At 47.4% G+C, this 12,116-nt stretch overlaps 2 protein-coding genes across 3 annotated transcripts in view; one reads left to right on the top strand and one right to left on the bottom strand.

Annotated features, from left to right (window-relative positions):
• Window positions 1-837: 837 nt before the first annotated feature.
• Window positions 838-1,572, bottom strand: CLDN5 (claudin 5). Its single transcript, XM_082293093.1, has one exon. The coding sequence runs from the start codon at window positions 1,497-1,499 to the stop codon at window positions 849-851; it is 651 nt and encodes a 216-aa protein (XP_082149219.1). The 5' UTR covers window positions 1,500-1,572; the 3' UTR covers window positions 838-848.
• A 9,106-nt stretch (window positions 1,573-10,678) lies between these two features.
• LOC309580033 (septin-2) overlaps window positions 10,679-12,116 on the top strand; it is a 35,300-nt gene continuing 33,862 nt past the window's right edge. For both annotated transcript variants that reach the window (XM_082293716.1, XM_082293717.1), the window contains exon 1: window positions 10,679-10,722. The gene's annotated coding sequence lies outside the window, so the exon portion shown is untranslated. The remainder of the gene's footprint in view (window positions 10,723-12,116) is intronic.

Genomic DNA, 12,116 nt, shown 5'->3' with positions numbered 1-12,116 from the left:
ACCTCAAGGGACAATTCTGTGTTATCTGATTTGTACTCCACTAAAGGACAGCAACTACCTGAAATCTCTTTCAAGGTTTCATATACACAGACCAATACATTTCACTGAGGGACTGAAACAACTGAAGAAAGCCAAGTAACTTTCTCCAAACAGTTACTGCTTGCGGGATTAAGGACCAAGGTTAGTGTCATGCTTTGGACAGAATCCCTATTTTATTTGCCCAAATAGATCAAAACCCCCCCTTATCAGTCCGAGCGGGAACTGCCAAATGTAGCCTTTTGGGAGAGATGACGGAGATGGGAAGCTGCTCCTCGGCTACAGGGCGCATCCGACGCCCGGTGCCAGCAGTCAGGCGGTGCCCCGAGGCACCGGCAGCGACAGCGGGCGGTAAAGTACTCACAAGTGTCACGATAACGCCGGGGAATGGCCGAGGCCCGCGGCAGGAGCCGGGCGGGCAGGCGGCGGCGGCGAAGCCCGGACGGGGCGTCCCGGTAAACGCCGCCGTGACACGCCCGAGCTCCTTGGTTCCCCCGGCCGCCCCGGGCGGGGGAGACGCTGGTTCGGCTGCTCTGCGCGGCCGCGGAGGGCTCTGCTCGCCCAGCAGCGCGGTCGGTCAGTACCGGGAGCCGGCGGCGCCGAGCGCGGCGCTGCCCGCAGCGGAGCGGCCGGACCCGCCGGGGAGCCGGGCTGGAGGGCAGCGGGCGCTGCCCTGCCTAGGGCCGCCGCTTCACGGGGATCCCCGTTAAGAAAAGCCTCCAGGCAGGGGAGCGCTGGAGCTCCCCGCAGACGCTCCCGGCCCGCAGCCGTCTGTCCGTGCCCCGCGGGGCTGCGGAGCGGGCCAGCCCCGCTCAGACGTAGTTCTTCTTGTCGTACTCGCCGTTGGACGTGGGCCGCCGCGGCGCCGAGTACTTGACGGGGAAGGAGGTCTCGTCGCGCTGGGAGCAGGAACAGCAGCAGATGAGGCAGCCCCCGAAGAGCAGCAGGGCCGTGGCCGCCCAGCCGATGTAGAGCGCGGCCCCCATCTCCCGCTTCTGGGACGACGGCACGGTGGGGTCGTAGAAGTCGCTGATGACGATGTTGGCGAACCAGCAGAGCGGGATGAGGACCAGGACCCCGCAGAGGATGTAGATGGCCCCTCCGGCGATCACGATGCGGGACTTCATCTTACCGGGCCGGATGCAGTTGGTGCACTGCGCGCCCACCACGGTCACCATCAGCGCCACCAGCCCCAGCAGTGCCACGATGACGGTGAGCGCCCGGCCCGCCTGCACCTCGGGCGGCAGCGCCAGGATGGAGTCGTACACCTTGCACTGCATCTGCCCCGTGCTCTGCACCACGCAGTTCATCCACAGCCCTTCCCAGATGGTCTGCGCCACCACGATGTTCACGTCGATGAAGGCCGACACCTGCCACATGGGCAACCCGCAGGCCAGGATCACCCCCACCCAGCCCAGGATGCCTAGTCCCAGCCCCAAAATTTCCACCGCCGCCGAAGTCATGCTGCTGACACCGCTGTCCCACGGGCTCCGCAGGAAGGAGGGCGCGGCGGGTCTCCTGCGCTGCCCCGGGCGGCTGCCGAGCCGGGTCTGAGCGGCGCGGTCGCGGGCAGTGCTTTATGAGGAGCCGCGGGGCGCCCGCCCTCCGCCCCCGTCCCGCCTGGCCCGGCCCTGCCCGGCAGCAGCGCCGCCCGCCGCGGGCCGGCACCGGGCCAGGGGCAGGGGGCGGGTGTCCGGCCCTTCCTGCTGCTCGAGGGGTCCCGCCGGAGCTGGGAAACTTCGCTCTGGTCTCCCCGGCACCCTGCTCCGGGAGGACCTCGCAGAGGAACGCTGCCCGTTCCCAGTTAAGCGTGGGGCGGGAGGCATCTTGTCTCGGATTTCGGCTGTTCAAATTCCTTTCAGTGCCGTTATCTGTGTATTTCCTATTTACTGATAAAGTCCGCAGCCAGACGTGTGGAGAGGTCTTGCCAATACAGGCACCCAGCAGTGTGGAAGTCCTGGTTATCGGAGTGTAATTGATCATTTTTCAGAAGACTGAGCACTGATGGACAGACACAGCTCTCTCCTGCACACTCTGTCAGGCAAAAAGTTAAGAAAACACTGTCAAACGCTTAGGAGCCACCCTGAAAATGGAAGCGCTTTGAATATGGGATCTGCATGTCACCTGTCAGTACCAGTAGACAGATTCTTAGTTTGGTCCAGGAAGAATAACTGCTCTTAGCTTACACCAGGCATGAAACTCTGTTAGCTCTGATCCTGGTGCCAAGAGCAAGGCATACAATTTATACATGTTTTCACAAAGACTCCAAACCTGACTTTTGTGTTTTAATTGTTTGAGTACATTTTGAATCTTTATGGTATGTTAATGAGTTACATGGCCCTGTCAAAAATCTGTATTTACAAGAGGTTTTATCATCAGGCCGGGCAGACACTGTAATTGCTACAGTCTCTTCATGGACTGCTGGTGTCCTGGATTGTTCTTGCAAAGTAGCCTTGGTTCAGCCCCTGCAGCCAGCAGCAGGTCTCAGCCCCCCAGGCTGGCAGATGCAGGGAGTGTTTGTGTGTGAATGCTGCAGTTACAGAAGCTGGAGAAAGATAACAGACCTCACCAGCTGCCTCACAGCACTCACGAGGAGCTGTGTTCCAGTGGCTTTGCACTGGGTGTCCTGAGAAAGGCTTGTTTTGATTGCAGTAAGTTAAGATGTTTTAGACAAAATTGAAAGTTATGTTCACAGTGACTTTTGAATTGGTTTGACTAGATTTAGTTTCAGTTAGCCCAAAGTGTCCTTCCAGTGTAGAGAAGATCACAGAGTTGAAAAGAGCACATTTCCTGCCCCTATATAAGCGGTTTTCTCTGTTGTACAAAAATATACAGCACATAATGTGGCATGCAAAGGTTTGTGATCCAAATCTTAAGACTGATATGAATGCAGCATTAATGGAAAGGTCCACATGTGAAGCAGAAGCAGCAGAAGAAAAAATAAGCAAAGGTTAAAGGAATCACATGGATTGACAGCTGAGGATGTGACTGCTGAGGTAACAAGGAGCAATGCCCTGCACACATCCTGACAGGTGACTTCAGCAGAGGACCCCAGTGTAGTAACAGGAGGATGACAACAAGGTCACAGCACACTGGATATGACCTTTGACTTCCTTTTTTTAACAACCAGAAGATGAACTTTAGCCACAAGACACCAAATAGCCACACAACACCCAAAAAAAGAAATACAAGAACATCAGGAGCTTGTGGACCGTCATGGAGTTGGACATGCTGATGCAGGATGATTGCAGCCTTTTGATTATCTCTGCCTGAGGAGCTGCAAACATTTCTAGCATGGACAATGTCTTCCTAACAAAGGCTGCCTGGTAAACGGAGTTCAGAGGATTTATCTCCTCTCCCAGTTGTATATAAAATAGATACAGTTTACTTCCATTATTCAAAACTGCAAATTCCAGTGTGCAAGTCCAGGAGGAATGTGTGACTGGGGCTGTGCAGTCTGTCAAACTGAGGCTGCTTACAATCACTCAGAAGAGTCCCTGGTGTCAGGGAGAATGTGCAAAAGAACCATCCACAGAGACAGAGATATCTCAGAGGTGAACAGGAAGAAACCCAGAACACAGGCTGAAACTGAATAACGTCTGTATTTATGATGATAATAATGATTATATAGAGAACAGCACAGAAGAACAATTAAGAAAGGGGGGAGAAATGCCAGTTATCTTAGCCCATAAGCACAGGAAAGCCCCACCCTTGCCACTTGCCCGGGAGCACGGAACTCTGAGTTTCCTCTGATACATGGCCTGTGTGTGCTTCTGTGCTGGCTGGGAGGCACTCATGGGGCTGGCGCAGCTGCCTGGGTCTTTGGGCTGAGAAAGGAAACCAGCCCATGGCTTGTTTTACCTCTGCAACCCTCACCCCACCTTCCCTTGCTACCTGTAACCCAGCAACTGATTCCTACAAATCACTTAATCCAAGGCAATTATTTCTCTGGGGAAATACATGCTTAATAATCACAGAGCAACTGAACCTTTCTGCTTAGAGGCATTTCCATTCCTGGTATTTCACTTTTGTCTGTTTCTTTTCATTACCCCAGATATTAGCTTTTATCCTGGTTACTGGCAACAACCTCTGTTTTTAATTACTTTATTTTCTGATCCTAAAAGTCTGTTGCACAGACTACCTTTAATGAGACCACTGGTGCAAGGTGCTCACAGGTTTGCTTACTTGACTTACTGGTACCTTGACTGACAGAGCTGCTGGGGGGCCTGAGGACCCCATCAGCATCAGCACGTTGTGGTTTCTGATGGTGTTAATGTCAAAACACTGGAAATTAAACTCCCAGAAATAAAAAGGTTCTACTTTCTTAAATGGAAGTACAAATCAGCATGATGTTTTATTTGGGGTGTTAAGTAAAGAAAATCCCTTCTTGTAAGTTAAACCCTTGCTGGAAAAGTCTGGATTCCTTTAAACTCAAAGGCACAATGTTTTTGCAGCAAAGTGGCTCTTTAACAAATGACCATTCCTGTCATTACATCTATTCCTGCTTCAGCTATGTATTAATTAAATTATTCTAGGGGATACATAGGGGGGCTTTACAGCCCGTGAAAATGGGCGGAAGTGGTATTCAAGCTGAGAACAATTGCACAGGAGCCATACTATAGCAAGAGGGGCTTTGGGATTAGAGGTGATTGTGTTTTTGCTCCTTTCCTGACAATCAGGACAAACACCAGGCGCAGAGTTATTGGGAGGGCTGTGAGTAGGGGGGTCCAGGCTCTCACCAGCATTGCTTGTCCTGGTGTATGAACCCTGTCCCATGGCACAGACCTGCTGTGCCCAGCCCTCCAGCCTTGCCAGGGCTTTGCTCAGCCCCAAGGCCTCCCACCACCAATGTTTGGATAGATTTGCCTTTGGACCTGAAATGTAGTGTGCAGAGCACACTTGGTTTATAATTTGTGGAGTGTCCCTCACCTAAGTGCTTCTGCTCTTTCTAATTCCTAAAATATTAAGCATCTGGAAGACAGAGGGAAAATGACATTTGGGATCAATCTTATGCACAAACCTTGTATTATTTGTGTGAGTAAGATGGAGTATGAGTCAAAAGATTAATTAAAAGCCCAGTGATCTCGAGACAGCTTACCATAACTTTTGGATCAGACATAAGCAAAGGTGAAGAATTAGGAATCCTATTAGAGATAGATTTTGTGCCATATTTTGTATTCTAATTAGTGCTGAAATAAAGGCAGGGAGATTTACAAACACAGAGGGGTTAGGCAAAGGCTGTTCTTTATTTAGAAAGCCTGAGGTTTCTCAGCAAAGATTACTTCTTTCTGAATTATCATTTAAAGTGCAATTTTTTTCCCAACAGAAGAGATTCCACACTAGGATAGGGCTCCAGGAAGTTCTTGTGTGTCAGCAGTGCCAATGTGTCTTCAGTGTGACACATCAGAAGACTGGCACATAGGAAATGAGTTCTTGTCAAATGAGCAGGTTATTACAAAATGAGAGTGGACAATTTCACCACAGGATCTATTTCAAGATGATTTATTTTGAAAATAAGCTGAAGTGGTTAACACAAAATTGTCACTTCTTCTCTTATGTCATCTCTTGAGCAAAGAGAAAGCGAGACCACAATTTTGCAAGAACAAGTAGTATTCTCAATGACTGGTGCTAATGATGTAGAACCCAACACTTTTTTTAGTAAAAGTGTTGCTGCTGCTCTTTGGGATTGAGGAATGGATGCCCTGCTCCCCCTCAGTGGTGATATGGCTAGACTCAGGTAAAAGAAAGGAATGAAACAGATATATATATATATAGCTGGAGAAACACTGAAAGAATAATAAATGTGCTTCCAGCCTTCATATATTTGCTGCTGCATATCCCTTTCCAGGCCCTAGCCCTGTATCAGTCTCTGCTCTTTACACACACCCTCTGCCTGGATGCAGCCAGGGCTACACACGGTGGGAATGCTGAGACAGTGTTACAGGCGCTTTCCTCACTGAATGAGGAAAACAGTAGTGGTAAACCATCATTAGGACTAAGTTCCACATCCCCCTGCTTGAATTTCTTTACACACAAACTTCTAGAGCAGCACTTGAAACTTCCCAGTGTGGGAATTGATTTCATGTCTCTCTGTTAAAGCACACCCTGCTGAGAACATTTCCAGCCACCGCAGTCAGGACCAGCTGGGCTGCACTGGTGAGCTGCTGTGCAGCCAACCCTTCAGCACCTTGTTTTCTCCATTTAGCTTTCCAGAGAACACTGTGGTGTCACTGGACAGCCATGAACCCCATGTTAATGATGTTCCAGGGCAGTTAATATGGGCAATGAAGGCCCTTTCCCAAAGTTTAGAATGTCATATAGACAAGCATATAAAGAGGTAGATCATCCTGCTCGTCAGAAGATCCCACTGAATATATGCTTAGGCCATGCCACTTCAAATATTTCTCTTTAATGCTATGGACAGATCTTGAGAACATAACATATTAAAGCTTGGATAGGCGGGGGGGAGGGGGGGGAACCTATAGGAAATACACATTGTTTCATGCCTAATGGTTCATTCTACATCGTGTTTCCTTCAGCACAAAAGTAGTTTAATTTTGTCCTCTTCCAGAGTTAGCCTCCTTCCACAGATTGTGGTGTACCAGGATCCTGGTAGATCTCTTTCCGATGTAATTCTTGGGAAATCACATCAGATGTCAGTTTGTAAAGAGCAGCGTCAGTAAAGAGAAATGCCATTGTTTTAAATATACTTTGCAGATGTTGAAAGTAATTAGTAAAGACATGACCATGAAGTTACTGAACACTATTCAGGGTTAGTGATGGGAAGTATACTACATTTATCAAGTTTCCCAGGAAATGTGCATTGCTGAGAAGAAGTTTGTAAGGTTTGGGACACCTCTTCTCGGCAGTGCAGCCCCTACACGTCTTAGATGAGCTCTACTGGGAATAACACACATCTGTTTGGTAAATACTGATTTCTTTCTTAAAAGGGAAGTTTGTTTTCAGTAAGAGGAAGGATGGCTGTTACTGGTGAAAAGATGCAAAATGTGTCTTATACTGGAGAATATTTGTAGGCATTTCTTATTGCTTCTTCATTGCCATAAATAGCATCTTGAAAAGGAGGGCTTGTACGTGCTTGTAAATGCAAAAGAAACACTTCTGTTCCTCTGAAACTACTATGAATCAAACAGTCTTCATTTCCTGTAGTGTGTCACTGAAAATGAAGCTGGGGTGCTTTTTGCAGCAAGGGAAAATACTTACCTGCTGCAGATTTTCGTATGGATTCCTACTTGTAAAGTAGGTTGTGTCGGTAAATCCTGGTGCATGCACAGATGGTGGCTTCCTGTTCGTACCCTGCCCGAGCTCCAGCTCTGAGTTGCAGACCTCAGAAGGGCTCAGCAGTGAGACCAGCCTTCCGTGGACCTGACATCTCTGATTCCTGATGCAGCATGTCTGCAAAAACAGAGGAAATTTCAGATGTTAGAATGGTGATTCCATAGATAAATGGGAATCACCTGTTGGTGATTCCATAGATAAAGCCCTACACAGAAGAGTATTTTGATCAAAAAATCAGCACTTTACCAAACACTAACAGACAACAGGAACTTCACCCTTAAATTTCTGTCTTTCAGCACACCCAAATCCTACAAATTATCCCGGGGAATATCTAAATTACGGTATCTGACATTCACACTAGCTACATTCAAAGTACTTTTTTCTCTGGTAATCCTTTAAAAGATGATGTCACCCACAGTGTGCAGCAGATTTATTTCTTAAAGGTTTGGACCTGGAGCCATGTACTGTAACTTGGCAAAGCATACACAAATATTTTGAATCAAACACAAACTGAAATCCTATGGAAATGAAAATGATTTATGTATATGATTAAGTTGTTTAATCAGGCCTTGGGCAATTTTATCTCCAGGGAGGATTGGGAGAATTCAAGATGGTGTCTCACAGTAGTGAGTCAATATCTCCATGAATTGCTTTTATAGTGCAGCCATTACAGCAATCACACAGAATTTCAGGCTCAAATCCAAACATTTATCTATGTGAGGAAAAGATTGCACTGAAAGAAAATCAAGTTAAAAGGGATCTCACAACTGAAAAAAAGGGACAGTTTTAAGCAGCATATCTTAAGGGAAATAATGCCAAGGAGTGTGGAGTTGGTTTATCTATTAAAACTCAATTTAGGTTTCAGTTTATGGTTGTATTTATTTTATTATAATCAATATCACCATTTTCTCTGGTAAGGACTGGAACAAAAGGCACATAATGTCTTTTGCTGAATGAATGAGGTATTTCTGACTAAGATGTGACTCTACACGAAGCTGAGATTTGAATTCAAGGAAGGACTTTTGTGCTTTTGATAGTGTAAACCTAGATGTATCAGGAACTTTAATAAAAGGCATTGGAATTTCCAAGGGAAAAATAAAACAGAATTATTTTAAAAATAATAATTCTGGGAATGAGTGAATCACAGTCAGACTGCTGTTCACAGCATGAACATTTCTAAACTATTTAACCAGTGTTCTTCAGTACAACCATTTCTTCTGTTTGCACTTCTGCTAATACTGATGTGAGAAATAACAAACATGCAGCATGTGTTTGGGGGGGCTGCATTTGCTGTAGGTGTCTGCAGTGCAGCATTTCTCAGTCCCACATCCGAAACAGTTTCAGTTCTGCTGCCTGGCATTCCTGTAAACCGCAGCTCCGTAACGAGTCTCCTAACAGGTTTCGAAAGTAACAAAAGTACGTTTTCATCAAGTGAGTAATGCACTGTAACACTCATTGTCACAGGACGCTCTTTAATGCCAGAAGTTGGGATGGGTTCAAAAAGCAAGAAGAAAAATTCATGGAAGAGAGAACTATCAAGATAAAACTTCTGGCTCAGGAAGCTGCTGAGCCCCAGATTGCCGGAAGCTGGGAGGAAATACAGGCACGGTGCTACTTTTATCTTTTCCGAAGCATCTGCTCCTGGGCACTGCAGAGGCAGGGCACTGGCTAGGACTGGCCTTTGCTCTTACCCCAAGTGCCCTTCCCTACGTCACTTTCTGGCCTAATGGAACCTTTTGGGGAGGATTGTGGCTTCCCGGAACATTTTGTGTGACAATTGGTCAGTGATCCGATTCAGCCATGACTTGGGAACAATATTGGTGCACCTCAGTAGTGAAGGATTTGAAATTTCTGGAGGCTGTTTCACCCCTTGCACTAAATCCTGCCAAAGGAAAGGAGTGACGGTCATGGGAAAGCACGAGCTCCCACCTGACTGTGGGAGATGGCAGATGGCAGGCTGTAGGTCAGCATTGTCTGTGCTAATTTCTTATAATTTCTGCAAATTAACTAAACAGTTGTTTGTAATAGCAGTGCATGTGCGCAAAATCTTGTGTCCATCACAGTGTTGTAATTTAGTGAAAGAAAAACTGCCACAGTTGTTCCTTTGGTGATAATACAAAGCACCTATATGGAAATCCATTGAATATTTTAAAATAAAACCTTAGTTTCTAAACAAGACTGAAATGGCATCTTTAACTCCTCCAGCAAAGAAGTGTGTATCAGAAGTTTGAGTTATAACATTGTATTTTGTTGTAGGAAGTGGAACTTGCTTGCACTTTCACTGGCTTTTATCTTGTTCTTACCCAGATCACATCAATGCCCAGCTGATAATATCAGCACAATGTGAATTGCAAATAATGCCAGTCTGCCTTCAGCAGCATTTGTTTCACTTCCACATTTTGCTGTTGTGAGCTGCAACCCAGTTTGCTTAATGGATGGGAATATAGGCAAAACAGGAATGCATTTCTTTGTATTCAGAATTTTAAATCAAAATATTTGCTGCTAGGCCACACATACAAATTGCCCGCTCAAAATGTGTGGATGGATTTCTAGAAACTTTCCTGAACAGTTCTTGCAGCAGGAAAGTTGGAAAAAACCTTTCCGGTACTTCTGCTAATAGCGTTTTAGTTTTGACAGTGTTGCATTTAGAGTTTGGGCTATGTCACGCTGTTTCCCCACGAGAAAGTGATCTGTTTCTGTAATCTGACTGTAGGTATCTTTTACACTCCAGGTTTATGTCCGCTGGAGTCCCTGATACCTCAGAAAACTTGCAGGTGAGAATTGCACTCAGCTCTGCAGCGATGACAGCGACCAAGGCTCTCACAGAACCAGAGGGAAAGCCGTGAGGAAAGAGAATAGTGGAAGTAAAACAAGTACATTGGATTTTTTGCACAATGTTCGGGAGAGGAATTTGCTTCATGTGTGAATGAGCATCTGAAAAGTAAACAGGGTTGTGTTACATACTGCATTACAATCAAAGAGCACGAAGTTTAAGCTCGATTTCCCCCGGTTATCACACCAGCCAGGTTTTCCAGTGAGGAGTATCGCTAAAACCTGCTGTAGGTGGAGCAATCTCAAAGTTCAACGACGTTTGGGTAGAAAACAGAAACCAAACCATTCCGTGTAGATGTGGCACCTCAGGAGTTAGTCTGCCGGTAGCCTTGGCCCGCGAGCCGCCATGGCCGCGCCCGCCGAGCCGGGCGGGGGACGCTCTGTCCCTCCTCTTGCTGCTCCCGGAGCCGCCTCTCGCTGCTGTCTCCGGCACGGCCCGGACCATAGAGTGGCGCGAGGTAGGCGGGCACTCTGCCGCGGTGGGTTGTGGGATGCGGGAGGGCTGTGGGGCGGGAGCGGCGGATCGCGGCCTGGCGGCGGGAGCGGCCGCGGCCTCAGGTGAGCGCCGGGAAGGGGCCGCGTCCTCCGCGCTGGCGGCGCCTCCGCCCCCAGAGCGCTCCGGGGGCTCGCCCCCTGCAGGGCACGGCCTCGGTCCGGCCTCCCGCCGCCGCTCGCGGCGAGGTTTGTGTAGCCGGTGTGTGGGGACGGGAGAAGCGCACCGGGGCAGGAGCCCCGGGACGCCGCGGTCGGGCCGTTTCGCGCACACCTTGATTTGTTTTTAAAACACGGCAGAGATTAATTTGAGATGTGGACAAGGCCGCGGTGCTGGGGTAGCCGGAGATGCGAGGAGAGGATGGAGCAGGAAGTGCTGTCTGCACTGGGCATTCCTCGGATGCTTTTAAAATTGCAGCACCCACCATGGGATTGCAGCTGCCGGGAGCCGGGGATGCGGCGGGGGCATGCACAGAGCGACGCGTACCTGCTTTGGCCACTGACCGAAACAGTGCTTTACTTTCCTGGGTTTTCTTTTTGTGGTGTTTTTCTTGGATTTTTGGCTTTTTTGTCTTTAATTATTGTTCACGTGTAGGTCAGAGACTTGATGGTATCATGAGACTTAAGCATGACGTGGAAGTGATTTAAAGACAAACTTAACAGTTTGCTGTGCGTTGCCAGTATGTACACAATTATATTTATGCTCTGTGGGTGTGAGGCAGAGCTGCCTATTTCCTGATGAGTGATTGTGGCTAATATATTTAGCTTTTTAATTTTAAGAAGCCCCTGCTTTTCACAATTACAGGTCTGTTTAAAAGTATTTCTGTGACACAGTAACTCTGCAAAAATACTGTCAAAAGCTCCTCGCATAGGGACAACATCATCCCTAAAACTGATCATTTACAAGAACGGCATCACGGCCTCCTTTGCGTGTTTCAAGTGATCGGATTAGTTGAAAAAACACGACGAGAAGAAGTTGTTTAGAGTCATATGTTAGCGTTGAAATGGAACTTTTAGGATTAGAGCTTTAGGTTTATGCATTGCTTTTTCTTGGCCTTTTAAGAATAGTGCTCGTACAGGTGGTTGAACTACTGTTCAGTCCTTGTTCCTTTTGCTGTGCATATGTGTGCTGTTCAGTCACATGCATGTTCCAAATTTCGATGCATTCCTAGTAGTAATTCCCGTACAGTTTCCTTGGTTCAAATACAATACCAGAAGGAAGCTGTAGAACTTATAAGCACTGAACATCAATTCCAAGCCAGAGCTGTGGCTCACACTTAGCATAGTCTGTCTGCAAAGGTCACAGCTGGGTTGTTGCATTTTCTGTTAATTCCGTATTTGGTGGAAATGAGACAGTCATTTTCCTGAATAAGAATAAAGCAGAATTGTTAGTGTGTAAAAGATGATTCCTTCAACTGATAATATCTATTTCTAATGAGGAAAAATGAAATCACCTGGGA

The sequence above is a fragment of the Coloeus monedula genome, assembly GCF_965178545.1.
Source record: "Coloeus monedula genome assembly, chromosome: 18".
Classification (NCBI taxonomy): Eukaryota; Metazoa; Chordata; class Aves; order Passeriformes; family Corvidae; genus Coloeus; species Coloeus monedula.
This window is presented reverse-complemented; position numbering and strand designations above follow the sequence as displayed.